At 33.8% G+C, this 16762-nt stretch overlaps 4 protein-coding genes across 20 annotated transcripts; 2 read left to right on the top strand and 2 right to left on the bottom strand.

The window, feature by feature from the left end:
• Positions 1 to 218: 218 nt before the first annotated feature.
• LOC126917703 (amyloid protein-binding protein 2) lies at positions 219 to 3991 on the bottom strand. 3 transcript variants are annotated; one of them, XR_007711031.1, is made up of 10 exons: positions 3848 to 3991; positions 2896 to 3009; positions 2568 to 2818; positions 2306 to 2485; positions 1979 to 2234; positions 1769 to 1893; positions 1413 to 1692; positions 1174 to 1339; positions 656 to 1104; positions 219 to 516 (listed from the first exon to the last, which is right to left on the bottom strand). XR_007711031.1 is itself a non-coding variant. In XM_050724899.1 (9 exons), the coding sequence occupies exons 1-9, from the start codon at positions 3989 to 3991 to the stop codon at positions 875 to 877; spliced, it is 1746 nt and encodes a 581-aa protein (XP_050580856.1). In that variant the 3' UTR covers positions 219 to 874. The 3 variants fall into 3 exon arrangements, 2 of the variants coding, with proteins under 2 accessions (XP_050580856.1, XP_050580857.1); XM_050724899.1 differs by having other exon boundaries at positions 219 to 1104; XM_050724900.1 differs by lacking the exon at positions 3848 to 3991 and adding an exon at positions 3250 to 3271 and having other exon boundaries at positions 219 to 1104.
• Positions 3992 to 13162, top strand: LOC126917708 (uncharacterized). 15 transcript variants are annotated; one of them, XM_050724921.1, is made up of 7 exons: positions 4138 to 4352; positions 5326 to 5592; positions 7406 to 7627; positions 8543 to 8718; positions 9579 to 9737; positions 10191 to 10539; positions 11155 to 11599. In XM_050724921.1, exons 3-7 carry the CDS (start codon positions 7438 to 7440, stop codon positions 11313 to 11315), a joined length of 1035 nt encoding a protein of 344 aa, XP_050580878.1. In that variant the 5' UTR covers positions 4138 to 4352; positions 5326 to 5592; positions 7406 to 7437; the 3' UTR covers positions 11316 to 11599. The 15 variants fall into 15 exon arrangements, with proteins under 15 accessions (XP_050580886.1, XP_050580878.1, XP_050580876.1 ...); XM_050724919.1 differs by having other exon boundaries at positions 4469 to 5592; XM_050724918.1 differs by having other exon boundaries at positions 4138 to 4363; positions 4469 to 5592.
• LOC126917713 (uncharacterized) lies at positions 11744 to 14885 on the top strand. The gene is made up of 5 exons (XM_050724936.1): positions 11744 to 13562; positions 13631 to 13845; positions 13933 to 14005; positions 14095 to 14181; positions 14321 to 14885. Exons 1-5 carry the CDS (start codon positions 13333 to 13335, stop codon positions 14514 to 14516), a joined length of 801 nt encoding a protein of 266 aa, XP_050580893.1. The 5' UTR covers positions 11744 to 13332; the 3' UTR covers positions 14517 to 14885.
• LOC126917707 (uncharacterized) lies at positions 14473 to 16316 on the bottom strand. The gene is made up of 6 exons (XM_050724913.1): positions 15929 to 16316; positions 15635 to 15847; positions 15385 to 15566; positions 15126 to 15309; positions 14879 to 15050; positions 14473 to 14800 (listed from the first exon to the last, which is right to left on the bottom strand). The coding sequence occupies exons 1-6, from the start codon at positions 16172 to 16174 to the stop codon at positions 14688 to 14690; spliced, it is 1110 nt and encodes a 369-aa protein (XP_050580870.1). The 5' UTR covers positions 16175 to 16316; the 3' UTR covers positions 14473 to 14687.
• Between the last annotated feature and the right edge of the window lie 446 nt (positions 16317 to 16762).

Raw genomic sequence — 16762 nt, 5'->3', positions numbered from 1 at the left:
GGTTACTAGATTTGTTTTTCTGTATTAATACTTTCACATCCTAATATGTCAAATGCAGACTAAATGTTAGTGTCCGGTGACATCACGTTGGTGAAGCGCAAATCGACTACTTACGTAAAGTTTAAAAATTTGAAATTTTTTATTAAAAATTTCCGGTTATTGGTTAAAATGACTAGCAAATTTATGCGGACGGTAAAGTGTTCAGGAAGAAAAGAGAATTCGTTTTTACGTTTATTTTAAAAGCACAAATCTGTACATATATTCCTGTTATATTATTTTTTTTTTAATTTATTATTCTGAAATCCAAAAAATTTATCTAGATTCGTCATTTATTACAATGTTTGTATAGGAACAAAATATCAATAAAAAGTAACAGTACATCACATATCACATATTCGATTTCACAAAATTTGTGAATAAAAAATACAATTAGATTTTATAAAAATAATTGTAGTTATAGTTATCCGATAAATCAAGTAGTATCTGAGAATTTTTGTTTAATATCTTGTAAGTCATCTGAAATGTGTGTAAATCTTATAATGATAAACATGTTCTAAATGCTGCTGACAATTGATCTCGACGCAAAAACATTCAGCTCTAAACATTTTCGATTTTTTTTTTGCTAAAACTAGTCGTAAATGTAGTTAATACGTACAAAATGGTGAGGTACAAAGAAGAAACACGAAGTTCATGTGACTATTTTTGAAGAATCTTAACGATACTGCCCCAAATATATGATTTACGGTATCCTGGGTCATATAACGTAACTCGTGATTTCATTCATACTTTGGCCCGAGTTACTCCAACAAAGTTGGAATCAATTATACGTCAATCGGCGAGACAGTGATTATTAAAACATTAATATACAGCTATATTACATAGAAAAGAATGTTTCGATTATTTCTTTTATTGGTTGTGGCCGTCTTTTAGGATCAATCGTTGGTTCTTCCGATTCCAAGTGTTTATCTCTTAACATTTTCCAATTATTTAATATTGTTGCATATTTTAGAACCTTGGGGTATTCGTTCAGTTTTGTGTAAACGTTTAAAAGTCCATGATAATCATATTCTAGGCCACTATAGCTTTTACCGAACAATTTTAAACCTGATATGATAAAAGTTAATTAGAACGAATGACTAAGTATGAAAAAATTATATAATGCAGTGCACATACTAATTTCGATACTCCTATAATAAAGCTTCTCAGCGTCTTTGTATCGGTTCATGTGGTAATTATATAACGAAGCTAAGTGTCCTATACTCAATCCAACTTCGTGATCATCTGGTCCTAATAATTCTTCTTTAATACGTATAGCTTTAAGATGCATTGCTTCGGCTTCCTAAAATTAACGACGAAAATATGGTAGTAATGTCATAAACGTTTAATTAAGTACATTTACGTGGAATATGTACCTTACATTTCCTCATGCTTTGATACACACGTCCCAAATTTCCATAATGTTTTGCTGTTTGTACGTTTCTTTCGCCGAATGCCTCTTTTGCCGATTGTAAAGCGGATAAATGAAGGCATTCAGCCTTGAATAGTAGATTTTGTTTCGACAATGGCGACGATGTATTATCTAACGCTATTTCTTCGAGAATTAATGCATTTATTCTTTTTGCGCTTGCTAACAACAAATGATCCCCATGTAAAAGGTTTAACATTATGTCTATTGCTTTCTCAATGTGAACACTGTTCATTTAAAGTGAAATAAAATTGTATGACTATTTTAAAATTGTTAAGAGTGATAAGTAACGGAATCATTTACCTTGCTTCTGGAAATTCGCCAGACCTATACTCAAATACGTAAAGAGCATAAGCTAAATCCTCGTGCGCTAACGCAACGTGTAAATTCATTTTACCAAATATTTCTGTTCTAATAGCTAAAGCGTCCTACAACAAATAAAATGTTAGAAAATCGCGATGAAAATTATATCGTATATAGAATCGTATAGATTCACATTACGAACGTACGAACCCTATAAAGGTTTACACTGTTGATTATGTTATCAAAGTTTAACCAGTAAAATCCATAATCTATAAGGACGTTACTGTACACTGGATGATCAATACCAAATACTTCTTTGGCAAGATATACAGCCTGCCTGATTAAAAGGCCAGCTCTCTGAAACTCGCGTTTTAATACACACGATTTTGCCGCCTGCCTTAACACATCAACAGTAACACGCGCAGACAACCCTGGTTTCAACTCTTCAAGTGCTTCTATACTCCATCTAAATCATCATCAATTGTATAATTAGTGATAAACACGACGAAGTTTATAAAAGAAAAATGCAATATGTACCTGTAGGCCTCATCATACTCGCTTTTCATATAAAAAAGTATACTAAACTCAGTATATATAGCTGCATAATTGTAATCATTGTACCCGGCCTCTTTTAATCGTTCTATTAACTCTATAGCAAGCTGATGTGTTTTTGCAGCTTGTAAAAATTCGCAATACGCTGCTTGTACGTGTAACAATCTAAATTTTTAAACGCTTATTACAAATTTATATAGATCTATGTAAACATAAATTAAATGTTTAGTTACCAAACATATCTTACTTTCTGCAACATTCTAATGTTCTACACCAATTCTGAGGCGTTGAATTATTCGCAAGACATAATTGTTTGCATGCTAGCAACACCTGTTCACTTTTAGCATACCAACCACCATCACTGAAAAATCCACCAATTCTTAAGCCTAGGTTTATTAATTTCTCATCTGCAGCTGGATTTTCACTAACATGGAGATAGCATACTGTGTAACTCATGCTCAACTCTTCTTCAACTCGTATTTTATGATCTATAAGGCTCTGAAAAATTAATGGAAAAGAAAAGTAAATGTACACACAACTTTTAATCCATTTTCTCAATAAGAATGAAAAATTACCTGAAAGCTCTGTAGTAAATGTACACGACGGCTAGTGACTGTTAACATCTTGGAGAAGATTTCCAGATTGTTGAAGTCACACCCTAGTAAACATAATCTTTTTTCTTTGTACAACTGTAAAGCAAAAAAGTCGCATTGATTATTTTTTTCATATAATTGCATTCATTCCTAACTTAAAAAGGATGATGAATGAATTTTAGAAAATTTATAACAGATCTATTTTGCGATGAAATAGTGACGATTCGCACTATGAATATCTAATAAAAATTAATATATAGGAATAAAATTTCTATTGCATTATTAATAAAATTCTACAACGAAATGGACAAATGAAATATATTTACTTTTACATACTTGTCAGAAATGCAATTTTGCATGATTCATATGCGATTCGATATCCAACGCGAAATAAACGCAAAAAATTGATTGCAAAAAAATTGATTTGCTGTAGCGAAGAAGCACATACAATCAAAGAATATCTCATATTTAACGAATCGTTCTACTGTTCCAGGAATCATTACGTTGCATTGTAAATATATGCAAAATATAAAAGCTATGCATTAGCCGTAGAGGTTAAACATATGACAAGTACAATTCCTGTAACCCCTTTCTGTTAAACCATCGTAACTGATATGCCGTCATTTCCCACAAATCCCAGCTAATTCTACAAAACCTTATCGTCATACCCAATGACAAAATACATTTTTATCATGTACATATAGCTGTCATAATAAACAGTGTTATGATCGCTCAATCGAACACGCAACATCGTTTTAGATATCTAAATCAAAAACTAAAATCATGAACAGAATGTATTGTGTTTTTTTGAATAGAATAACAAAATAACGTTAGATAAATAAAAACGTTTATGGTTAAGTTGGTGAAAAAAAAAGTGGACGTTTTATCAGTGGTTTGTGAGGCGTTTAAATGGAGAAAATGTTTTGACGTTTACCTGATAATAAACATCAAACAGGACATCGTTCGGTAGATCAGGAAGATACTTCCTCAGCCTTAGAAATTTATTCGCGATTGCCAACACGCTCGATTGGTAAAGAGTTTTCGGGGAAAAGACCGGTGGATTGTGTGTTTCGGCCATTTTCCTAGAGGCCTTCGATAATCACGAACACGCACACAGCCGTAATAATTGCTGTCACGTCGTCTCCGTGCGCATATGCTGCCGCGATTCTCCGACATCCAACCACCAGCGACAACCCCCACTTAGAAACGATGGTAAAAGTAAGTGTCTAGCGCGGACCAGATAGCGAGATCGCGCTAATTCCTTTTTTTTCCTTTTTATACTTGTTGCTTACAGTGATTTCGCGATATTCTCCACGGATCAACTCCTAAACCGTTACACAGCAATCGAGCTTATTTTTTGTGCCAGGCGCGTTATCAGTTAAGATGTTCGACTCAAGAATTGCAAAGATTTTCTGAGCCAATTTGCTCATACTACGATCGTATGTATAGGGTAAAGTTTGGGTTATTTGATTCGGTTTGGGTTATTTGAATTTCAGTATTTTAAAATTCGACACTGTATCTTGTATAGAATAATTAAACTTATTGTATATTATAGGTAGATTGCGGATATTTATGCATCTTATTTGAAAGAACAAGAAGACTCACGAAAGTATTCGAATACTTGTCATGGAATTTTTTTATGAATATATTATATAGATTATACGGAATTTTTTGAAATTTCGTTAGTATTGCAATGAGATACGATTATCGTGATTATAATAGTATAATTTGAAACCAATCTGAAAATGTATATGAAAGTCTTTGTAAGACATTTATTACAAATATAAACTTAGTGAAAAATTAGTATACATTATGAATAGTAGTATTAAATATGCAATTAGTGCTAAAGTGATGGTTCTACTATATATAACAGGTAATTAATATAGTGAATAATTGTCTATTTAAATACTTTGGTGATTTTTGCGACGAAATTCCGTCAATATAATCACTAATGAGATATGCTAATGAGATATCAAAATGTTTTGTATAATATATACATACATAAAAAGGATTCTAGTATTGTTCGAATATGACAACGAGATAATTAAAATAACAGAAATTAAGTATACACATTCTATTGAATTATAATAATTATAATTGAGATACTAATATTAACTATACGAACTTGTTACCTTTTAATGTGTAATGGAAATATCCTCGTGGAAAGTTATGGCTATCAAGCTGTCAATTTGTACAATATATTTCATCGTTTATCACGCCATTTATAACAAATTAAGTAGTCTGTTCTCAAACGTAATTCGCTTAAAAATTTGTTCGCAACGGAATTTTGCAAATTAAAGGGCAAATTGCTTAACTTAACCCAAATATTCTACCACTCAAATAATCCTACCTTACGCTATATTCGCATTAGAATTGAATCAATGTTACAAATCGATATTTCTTTTTTATAAGGATGTATATGAAGTATATGATAGTATACATTAATAGAGAAGAAAACACGATGAATTTTGGAGGATTAACTTTTTGAAGAAGAATGATCGAAAAGATTAAACGTCGATGAAAAAGCGGTAGTAAACATACATATATAGTTCAGAAAAAAGAGAGTCGATATTGTTGTGATCGTGAAAGAGGCTACTTAATGGCGCCAGCATTGGGCCATGTCTTCTTTGGCCCGGACTTCCTTTTCCAAAAATACGAGCTGCAGGATAAACGTCTAAGGTGATTCAACGTCGTCGTAATCTTTGGCACGGTGCAAAGTGGCTAAAAAACGGTAATCGGTTAAACGAGCAAGTGAAAGGAAATTGGCACGCGTACTGCCACCGATTGTGAAAGCTTCAATGTCAAATCGTATGCTTTTAATTGCATTAAAAATCGGATATCTCGCATTCGACAAATATTTCGAGTTGTAGCGAATAACCAAACAAATCGCAACCATTACTCAATATTAAATCGTTTCCTGTAATTTTGTGCATTCGTATATTTAGACGCGCGCGCGCGTATTGCGAAATATGTAATTATAACCTTGCATTCCATCGAATGCTTGTACGAGTGATTTCATTACCAACAATTAACATGTTGCTCCTATTAGTTGGCAATTGCGCGCAAATCTGCCGGTAAAGTCGTTTCTATACACGTGGCTATCGTGCACGCGTTTCGTACTAATTCTATGCGTATGCATTTATACACATATGTATATGCACGTGTATTCATTTATCGTACCATGTACGTACATATGTATCTCGAAAAGTTCGTATACCTTGAAAAGAAATTTATATTCGTCAAAACACTGCGATATACGGTTCATGAAAACATTCGAACACTTGCAGAAATATTTCGTGAATATATCATTCGTGTTGTACGGAACATTTTGAAATTTCATTGGCATTGTATATAATGAGATATCTATATACTTTTCCAGATTGATATCAAATTTGAATAATTAGCATATATAATCGGTAGACTCCTAATTTTTATGCAATTTTATATCTCAACATAACTAAAGAAGTGGAACCTACATGAGAATTTCTTTGTCCCATTGAATGTTATAATGCCTCGCTTTGAATATTTTTTACATTTCACTTTTTACATTTTTACGTATTATGTAGATTTTGTACATTTATGTACCTTCGAATTACCCACAAATGCATAAAAATCCGCAGTCTAATGATTAGTATGAGCTACCATCTTTTCAAGACACGCGATACAAATTTTAAAACGTTACAAAAATTTTAAAATTTTTACGTCCACCAGAAACGTCCTTTATGTAAACCAGAATCCATCTCTCGGCCGAGGCGGTTACTAGCTGTTCAAATATAATGAGTCGCACCGCAGTAATCTCAAGAAACCGTTATAAAACTAATCATTTGTATTTACCCTTAGGGCCTTCCACTGTTGTAAGATATATCTAAGTCGAGGCGTTCCTTATGGCTATTGTTCCAACAGGTAGAAAAGGGGCAGGTCAGGTTTCCCCATGTTCAATGGTCATTTTCATGATCACCGAACTTTATTTTCCATCTTTAGATCAATTAACTGGTTTAGTTTTTCAGCTTTAGATCATTTGTTATTTGTTTAACTTATTGTGCCTTGTTGCCTTAGTCTTTTATAACTTACATCTATACGCACCGAGCGTAACTGTCTATGTTTACAAAATTGTTGGAATAAAGTGTATATCGTAGCCTGTTACTTCAGTGTTATAATCAGTTCAACCACCTCTATGATCCTAAACGAAATAGGGGATCGATCATTTCGTGGTGTCGATTAAGTAATTGTAACGGAAATTTACGACTCTCGTTGGCGCTCTTCCTCGTGATCGCGTTTCTCCGCGAATGGTCGAACACTATTTATTATTAGTAGACCGTGGATGTTATATATGAAATAAATTTCTCGTTATAATATTTAATGACTGGAACAAATTTTTTTAGGCTCTATTCCTTTAGTTAAACTAACAAAAATATAAAATTGCATAAACATTTGCAGTCCAATTATGTATTAACTATTGAGAGACAGAGACTTATATTGCTTTTATTTTTAGGGATATTTTCGATAGTGCACAAAGTGCACAGAATGGAAGAGGAATGCCCCCAGGAGAATAGAAGAGACGAGACAATGATGCAGACTACGGTCACGGGACCGAATACCTCATCGGATAACGTTTGCGACAATCGAGCACGTGCTTCCTGTCAAGAAGAGTTCACGTGCTCTCTGTATATCTCGCGTGCCGTCGGACCGCAAGGTCAAGTACAAGGAATACCAGGTGGCAAATTGCCTACTTCTTTATTTAGCGTATCCTCCACTTGCATAAGTGGCCAGCGTACATTCATAATATACAATGTGCCTAAAATTTGTACAGTAGTTGCAAGAAGTATTTAGACACCATTATATTTACTACAGAATTTACTTTGGCTTACCAAAGTATTTAAGCATTCTATGTTCATATTGTATGTGTTATACATTTTGAAACTTTATTAGCACTGCAAAGAGACTATCATGATTATATTGGTCAAATTTCAGACTAATCTGAAAATGTACCTAAAAATTACAAGATATTTGCAATAAATATCTCAAAAAAATTAGCACACAGCACAAATAACAATCTTAAGTATATAATACATGTTAAAAATGGTCCTATTGAGCACTGAGATTTATTAATATAACGGATCATTTAAACACTTTTGTAGTCCCTGTAAAATAAATGCTTAGACTAAATATCTTGTAATTTTTATATACATTCTCAGATTTATTTCAAACTTGACCAATATAATGAATTTTCAAAATGTTTAACACAACACTCGTTATATATTTATAAAAGGTGTCTACAACTTTGCCTGCGCATATACTAATTAATTATATCTAAATAATTAAATTTCATATCATTTGATTATACCGTCATATGACTGGAAAAATGTAATACTGTAAAAATGAAATTCTTATTGGTAAATAAGAATACGTGCAAATACTTTTTGCAGGTATTGTATGTTTCTTTTTTCTTCGATACGATAACTGAAATTATGCAATCGGTATACTGTTACGTCAGAGCGTGTCAATTCTACCTCGTGTTTGAGAAATGCTTCTCAAAGCATGCTGCAACAAAGAAATAGTTTTACGATATTAGTCCCCCTTGACGGTAGATATTTAGATCTTGTTAGAGTTGACGAATAAGTTATGTCAGGTGGCGAGCTGCTACGTTCCAATCTAGAAGATGTGATCCGCGCGTCCGATCCATTGGCAGCCTGGCACGTGTCTGAAACACCGTGTGGCCTGATTGCGGCGTTCACACGCGAAGCTGACGCAGAGAAACTGTTACAGCGTGGCGATTTGGCGCGTATATTCGAAGGACCCGTACAAGTAGATACAATAGATGCAGTAGATGTAAACATGTTCCTAGTTAGCGATACTCTACTCTATGTTAACAACCTTGAATTGCAGTTACATTTAAATGATGTAGATCGATGGTTAATGCAAAAGTATAGTTAACACGTTCATTACTGCTCGAATTTATTATTCTATTACTTATAAATAGATTATGAATTCGTTTATACATTTATAGAAAATTTGGAGATGCAAAAATGTACAGAATACAGATAGTATACAAAAATATAAAGAAATGACCAGTTTATAGCGTTCTTCTTTATAAATTTGCATAAATATACGTAATGTATAAATAATTGCTATACATTGTGCACCTTCATATTTTATTTCTATATTGCTTATATAATTGATGAAAATTTAGTAAAATATTCGGGTATCGTGTATATATCGTGAAACTATGTGCTCCTTTATCGAATTTAACGTGAAGTGAACGTGTTATATTTAAAAATATAAAGAAATATGTACATATACAATACGTAAGCTTGTAATTCTTCAAATTTCCTTAATAATTATCAGGTATAAAATTTTCATATCACACTTTTCTCTCCGTACTGAAGAGTAACTATGCAAATGTACAAATTCAACAGTAAATTGCGTATGACATTACCATATAAATGTTACTTCACTTTGTAATCGGCCGCTTTCTTCTTCGCTTTCTCTTATGTAAGAAAATGAGATAACCGAACTTGCACAACGTAAGCTTGTTTCACCAAAATCTCTGATCGCTTAGGCGATGTCATGAATATTTTATTTACGTATTTATTCCTTTCTCCTCTTTCATTCTTGTTTTTTCTATTCTTTACAATTAATTATAATGTCTTTTTTTTTTCAATCAGGTGGCTCGATTCTCAGCAAAGGACTCTCGTTATAGACAGGCGGTTCTTCTTCGTGATGTACCTTGGGCCATTCCACTGCAAGATATTAACTCCGCGCTGACGAAACAGGGAATCACGACAGGAAGCGTTGAACGTTGGCGACAATATATACGCGTCGAGGTAATTACCGCTGGCGAAATGCGAATGACACGAAAAAGGAAGGGAAAATACATAGATTTTCGTTAAAAGCCCTGTAATCTTAATCAGCCACGTTTTCGGTTAATTTAAACGTTAAACGTCAGTTCGATACCACGATGATCTGTGAAATGATCATTAAATAACTTTCAGTAGAAATATTTTAAAGCAATTTTAATTATATTTTAATGCCATTTATTGCAATAATTGAAATGATCATCGAATAGATATTTAATGAGAAAACATAGATTTTTATAGACAATATTATATAACTTCACATATAAAATATACATATATAATTTTGTTTATTGCAATAAATAAATCACACGGAATACCTCAACAATTTCTTTCATAAATATCTAAGAGAGACAGGTAGGAAGTTGTATCGCCTAGTCATTAGCAAGATAAGATCGGAACTGGTTAAAATATTCTTCTCAGGTACTGGACGCCGGGCATTACGAGCTATTGTTGCGTCAAGGACTGGACTTTTTCGGTGCGGCTCGATTCAGTGCCATCCCAGAACGTTGGTGGCGCGGAGGAACCGGAAATGCCGGTGGACCGCTGCAGGCAGGACCGGGAATAGTCAGCAACTTTCTTGAGACATCCAACTTCCAAACGGGAGATGGTGTGCTTCAGTGTTATCGGTGCCAGGGTTTCTGGCACATGGCTGCCAACTGTAGACACCTGCCACGTTGCGTTCGATGCGGAGAGCCTCACAGCGTTGAGTTTTGCCCCAGGCCTCGAAACAATCCTATCTGCTGTCATTGTTCCGGCCCTCATCATGCCGGTAGACATATTTCCTTGTGTGTTAAACGAGGCTACTCGATGATCGCTTTATCCAATAAATATTAGGAACTGATATACGAAGGCTACAGATGAAAAACACATCTCCTGCCTTTCGAAAAATAATTTTGAGACACATAAATGGACTGTGGATGTTTATACAATTTAATATTTTTACGAGTATAATTGGATAAAACGGAGAATTCTAAGTAGAATTTAGAGGAAAGAAATTTAAGATGCTAAACATTATAACGAGCACTTTGAATATTTTGTATATTTTTACATATTGCGTAAATTTTGACACTTTTGAACTTTTCATAAATGCATAAACATCCTTATTGTAAACATTAGACGGGAAAATTACGCCTGGTCGAAGTCTAAGATATGCATATATGCATACATTTCCTTCTCTTTTTGTCTTTGTCGCAACGTTTTTTAATTTACTGTTCAATACCCTGCTTTATGTATAAATTCGCGCTATTTGTTATTAACTTTGACGATAGATATAAAATATGCAATCTATGCAAGCCAGTCAGATCGTCGAGGGGTTAACGAGTTCATTAACATTACACTGCTGATCATATATCTGTTCAATGTATTCATACATTCCCAATTCCAGGCTACCGACAATGTCCGGTTCGGCAGCAACTTTCGAACGCTACGCCTATTAGTATCACGCTGAGCACTACCCGGATTGGAAACCAGTACCCGGTGAACGCGGCTTCCAAGACGAACGCGTCTGCTCACGAGCAGCAGCCCTTGAAATCGAGTCAATCTTAACGAGAAATTACCGCATATCAATGTATCAATTCTGTCCATACATTGACCTTAGGCTCTCGTAAATTGCACGTTTATCGATATTTATAGGTGTGCTACGGTCAGCCACAGAGTTTCTAAGCTCGCGTTCAATTCTTAAATGAAACAAAGAAACTAACGTACCAATGAACATTCTTTTCTATCTTTTTTATATGTATTTTTAACGATTTTTTAATAACTTTTAATCGTCCTATAATTACTCTCGTGGAATCATTTAAATTGAAGATAATAAATCCATTAGAAAAATAGCAACTTTCTAATTGAAGATCACACGGGAAAAACATGATAAGTCCATTTTTGTTTATCTTACAATTAAGTTCGATGATACAAACCCTTTGAAAATACGTGATAAGTCTACAATATTTTATAAAGAATAATATTAATTTAGTTATTATGTTAGTTTAACTTAATTAATATTAGTCTATATATGACTAATGTTATTAATTTTGAATGTCCGAGAGAATAATAAAACCACATTTTTAATCCGAAAATCAAATGTAAAGACGGTTTTGATGTTTGACAACGTATACGATAAATGTGACTTATCATGTGTTTTACATGTGGCCTTCAATTTGTTTCAATGTTCGAATAGAAATTGCATAGAGATTTTCGAGATCCACGGAGACATTCCGTTGAAATTAGCCATGTTTAGTAGTCGGACAATTCTCTACTCTTTGTCCCACTTTCTTCGTCCTAGTCTTTTCGAATCTGGGTCCCCCCCAGGTAGGATTCAGATATATCGTTGTTCATCGGTCAGTTAGTGAGTACTTTATACAGTTCGTGTTGATAAAAGAATGAGAATGGAGGGGCCTCAGCAGGTATATACCTGTAAATTCTCTAGATCGATAAGTCGAGGTGGGGAGGGCGCGATTCTCACCACACGCCGTCCCACCAGCTCAGCTTGGGGCCGTTCAGGAGATTTTCAGAAACTTATCGAGTTGTACACGAATCCCGATTCCACCGGCGACAACACTCAACTTCCAGATTCTACCTGCGTGCATTATAGATATGTCAAACGCATAGTACATTGAATCTTTATATATCTGAATCTTATGTCTTCATAGTTGTGTGTGGAAAATTCAAACTTATAGTGTGCTTCCCGTTGAGTGTAACCACCATGCAATTAAAACCTCAAGAATGAAAAGGATGGAAAAGACCGGTCAGGTATGGCCACTTTAGGGTTGACAACTTTTAGATTCTAGAAAGCAGGTAAAATACGTATTGTAACATTGCAATGGAAAGTATATAATTAAAGGAATACATAATATGTTACTGTAATATGTAAGCAAATGTGTGTATGAAAAATCTTGCTGAATTTTAAGTTATGCAATTAGGAGGTATATGTGCTTTGAAACTAGTTCAATGTTCGCTTCTACTCTTTGCTAAACTTTGTCTAGAAGTTATGTAATTCTTGGTATTGAGTTTTCATAGTAGACTGCCACGTAATATGTAATAGGTTTATCCCTTTCTTTGATGAGTTCAGTGTCTTTAGTTAGTTCACTTGAATGTTTCTTTTCCCCATACTTTTTCCGCTTAAATACCACGCATTGACGATGAAATGTTTCCGTGAAACGATAAAGCAAATGATCATAGGTATTCCCGTTTCTTTTTTTAATAATGGGGTGAAGAAACTTTAATGCTAATCCTCTAATTGGTACCCTTTTGCAGCAGCCGTGATTAGAAAGGGAAATCCTCGAAGGCGACCGCGATTGAAATAATCGTTTGAATAAATTAAAACAACAGAAACATTTCTTATTCAGAATTCAAGGCGACGAGGATCGATTCCATTTATAAGCGAGGTACACTTCGATCGAATTGACGATGCAATGTGTATTTCCCCTGCATCGATTTTGTAATTTTTCTTTCCTTCGTTTGTCACGCGGATAATAACAATTTCCGGCATGAAAATCCCGAGGATGTGATTAAAAAGATCATGCGGAAAGATTAATATTCTTAGTGCAGCACGGATTAAAAGATAGACATGATCTCCACGAGTTGGATATTCTTCTTGGTTGTGACCATCAGCTCTAACAGTGTTCAGCAGCCGATATTCTTCAAAAATCCTTTCAAAGGACTGAATGGTATTATTCCGAGGACTAACGCGTACAACAGAAACGAGATTAGAGCCGTTTATTATTATGATCAGACTGTGGCGGTGGTCGATCTCGGAACAAACAACGAACTACATAATTGCAACTTGATCGAAGTATAGTAAGTGTCTTCAATTAGTTTTAGAGCAATGTTTATGCATGAATAAGAAATTAGATTGGTATCTTTAGTGAGCAAGAAGAGGCTAATGAGGTTTTAAGAAATCTGACGTCAACTGCAGTCCCGCAACTGGTATCCTTCGAGCAAATGACGAAGCTCATGCAACAGTGCGAGTTATTGGACAAAATCCAGCACGATACGTTATCCACTGAGATGTCCAACACTGAGAACAAAGGTAGTCATGGTGTGGGTAGCGTGTTGTCTCTTCTGTCAGGCATCTTGCCAGGTAAATTTTTATAATTATTAGTTATTTTGCATGGTATTTATAATTCACATCTGCTGAGGTAAACTTTAACGGTGTCGCCGTTGATAGGTACAAAATGGTGCGGCACCGGAGACATCGCTGAGAACTATCACGATTTAGGTCATGAAGCTCAAATTGATAGGTCAGTGCGAATATATTATAGTTATCAGAGCTACGAAAAGATTACGGTTGATTAAACGACAAAGATTTTAACATATTTTATTTTTCTAGATGTTGTCGCAGTCATGATCTTTGCCCTGTAAAAATTCGAGCTCAACAAACGCGATACAATCTCACCAATTATTCTATATATACCAAGTAAGAAAATATTATAAGTTTTCATTTATGTATTCGTATAATTGTTTTGTGTAATAATAATCGTATACTAATCGTTACAATTCGTAGAACTGTTTATGATTATCGGTGCTTGACATGAATTTTGTTCTTACCTTTGTAGATCGCACTGTGTGTGTGATGAGGCGCTGTACCATTGTTTAAAAGCTACGACGAATCCGACAGCGCAAGTAATGGGTCGTATATACTTTAATGTAATAAAAGTACCTTGCATCGAGGATGTATCGGAGGATACTTTGGAAAAACATACATCGATAAGAATAGGACGGCGATTTACTCCTGTTAAAATGAATTATTAAAACGAATGCAGCATTGCAAAGTGTTACCAACAATTTTCATATTTTTATACCGTCGCTAATATAAAGTGTGAAATTGGGAAGGAAGATTTACTGTTGTATAAATATTATGCATATGTAAATATAGTAATTATAAAGCTTACGCGATTCCCGCTCGATTAGTTAAATCAGTACCTATTGATACTGCTGAGTTGTAGATAAAATTGCTTGTTTCAAGAATGACAATCGAGGAACGATGTTTTGTATCAATTTCTTAATGTCAGAAGAATTGTGATTATAAAGATTACCTGTAAAAAGTATTTATTTTTGTCTGTATTTACAAAATTATTATCTTTATAATGTAACAATAAAGTATTTCTTATTACCTATTAACCATAATGTTTCTTTTCTGATATGTATATATTGGCATGAAAGCAATCTATTGATCAATATCTCTAAATCTGATTGGGAATATTTTGGATTTTCTAATAGAAATTTTGCCAATTGTCCGGATGTCTCTTGCACAGTATTGGCCAATATTCTTATACATGCTGTAATCTAAAATAAAGAAGAATTTTAATATCATAAGTCAAGTATAAATATATGTTAATATTAATGAAGTCGTGTGCTCACAAGTGAAAAGTTGTTTGTATTATTTTGATACAAATAATCCACTATCAAAGGTACTACATTATATAAAGAGGAGTTACAAGATTGTTGTGAAGATAATAATGCTAGCAACCAAATAAGGTATGGATCTTCAAATGAAAGAGTTCTTTTTATAGTAGCATTAGCAAGTTCAATCATCTCATTATCTCTAAAAGCATTTGTACAATTAGTGAAATATTTTTAAATAGTTTCAAAATAATTAAGTAAAAAGAATAGCTATTACTGGATGTATTTAAAACCAATATGCACATAATGCACGGCTGTATAGGCTACTGAAGGCACGATCATATTATCACAGTTATGCATCAGGGATATAATATATTTTAAGCAATCTTGGGCATGGAAAATTTCAAATGCTTGATTGCTTCCCGAAATCAGATTTCCCATTGTCCATATACAAACTTCCTAATGAGAAAATATATCATTAACTTTATCATTATACGTGATAGCATTATGATCATTTTATAACTTACCAATAGAGGATAGTTTAAAGTATCTAATTTTGTAACAAGATATGGTCCAATGTTTTTGGTTAATGTAGTACATGCCTTAGTATTTCCAAGTGCTATATTACAAGAACAGCTTGCAGCACATAACTGCAATGCATTATTATTACTAGATAAATCACGTACCAAGGCAAATAAGATATTGTTCACTTTTAAAAAAGAATTAACATTGTCCTCGTTCTAATAAAGAATGAAAAGTCATGTTAATATACTTATTAACTACAATACATTTGATATATTATATGTAATGTAAATTATAACCTGAATGAGAGCGTTTTGGAGTTGACCATACTCTTCGATAGATAATGTTTTCTTTTTAAGAGCTTTTGCCTTTTCAACGACGAACTCTGTTGTAAATGACGAATTCGTCATAAGGTTTCCTAAAGCTACACGATTTTTGTTCCATATTTCTATACGATTTTTCCCCCTTTCCGTGTGAACCAATTCTCTCACATTTTTCCTAATAACCTCAACAGTATCTTCTTTAGTTGATTCTTCTATCTCCATCTTCTTTATAATTATTTGAATAACTATAAAAAATTATGTGAACAATAATTATAAAAATTAATTTACAGAGAATCGGTTTTCACAGTGGTGCCTCACTGTACGGTGTTTACAAAGTGTTGATATTTAAATGTGACCAATCAGAAGATTGCAATCAGCTGATCGAAGTTATATATATATATATATATGTGTCGGAGATGAAAGGACATCGGGGCCTTTCTTTTGGAATGTTTGGGAAGGTCCTCAATACTTTACTCCAGACTTTTTATTATAACTGTATTTAAATAATAAAACTGAGAAATAGTTGTTTATGATTTAATCAAAGTATGGGTGCCCGAGATTTATGACAGTGGGCTTGGGCTCGAAGTAACATAACGAGTCGCTGAACGTAACCACGAACACGGGAGGTATCTAACAGTGTATCTAACAGAGGTATGGAGTAAATAAATAGCTTTCCTTGAAAACAAAGATTGACCCAAAGAGTACAGACAGGTACGGAGAGGAGTATGCAAGGGCAGTTCCATTTGGACTTTTAGTCAGATAAGTTCTACTTGTACTGGGGATACGAAGTACGTTGAGACACACCCGAAT

Source organism: Bombus affinis, chromosome 6 (genome assembly GCF_024516045.1).
Source record: "Bombus affinis isolate iyBomAffi1 chromosome 6, iyBomAffi1.2, whole genome shotgun sequence".
Lineage (NCBI taxonomy): Eukaryota > Metazoa > Arthropoda > Insecta > Hymenoptera > Apidae > Bombus > Bombus affinis.
Note: the sequence above shows the minus strand (reverse complement) of the source record. Positions and strands in the feature narration are given on the sequence as shown.

Excerpts from the sequence above, each read along its gene's own strand:
- LOC126917703 (XM_050724899.1), bottom strand. The coding sequence starts at position 3,991 with ATGGCCGAAACACACAATCCACCGGTCTTTTCCCCGAAAACTCTTTAC. Across the intron at positions 2,819-2,895 it reads ATTTACTACAGAGCTTTCAG|AGCCTTATAGATCATAAAAT; the intron begins GTAATTTTTCAT and ends TTAATTTTTCAG. Across the intron at positions 2,486-2,567 it reads ACATTAGAATGTTGCAGAAA|ATTGTTACACGTACAAGCAG; the intron begins GTAAGATATGTT and ends TTAAAAATTTAG.
- LOC126917708 (XM_050724915.1), top strand. The coding sequence starts at position 6,063 with ATGTATATGCACGTGTATTCATTTATCGTACCAT. Across the intron at positions 6,097-7,405 it reads GTATTCATTTATCGTACCAT|GGATATTTTCGATAGTGCAC; the intron begins GTACGTACATAT and ends TTTTATTTTTAG. Across the intron at positions 10,540-11,154 it reads TTCCGGCCCTCATCATGCCG|GCTACCGACAATGTCCGGTT; the intron begins GTAGACATATTT and ends TCCCAATTCCAG.
- LOC126917713 (XM_050724936.1), top strand. The coding sequence starts at position 13,333 with ATGATCTCCACGAGTTGGATATTCTTCTTGGTTGTGACCATCAGCTCT. Across the intron at positions 13,563-13,630 it reads TGCAACTTGATCGAAGTATA|TGAGCAAGAAGAGGCTAATG; the intron begins GTAAGTGTCTTC and ends TGGTATCTTTAG. Across the intron at positions 13,846-13,932 it reads TCTGTCAGGCATCTTGCCAG|GTACAAAATGGTGCGGCACC; the intron begins GTAAATTTTTAT and ends CGCCGTTGATAG.
- LOC126917707 (XM_050724913.1), bottom strand. The coding sequence starts at position 16,174 with ATGGAGATAGAAGAATCAACTAAAGAAGATACTGTTGAGGTTATTAGG. Across the intron at positions 15,051-15,125 it reads ATACAAACAACTTTTCACTT|ATTACAGCATGTATAAGAAT; the intron begins GTGAGCACACGA and ends TCTTTATTTTAG. Across the intron at positions 14,801-14,878 it reads AGAAACATTATGGTTAATAG|GTAATCTTTATAATCACAAT; the intron begins GTAATAAGAAAT and ends TACTTTTTACAG.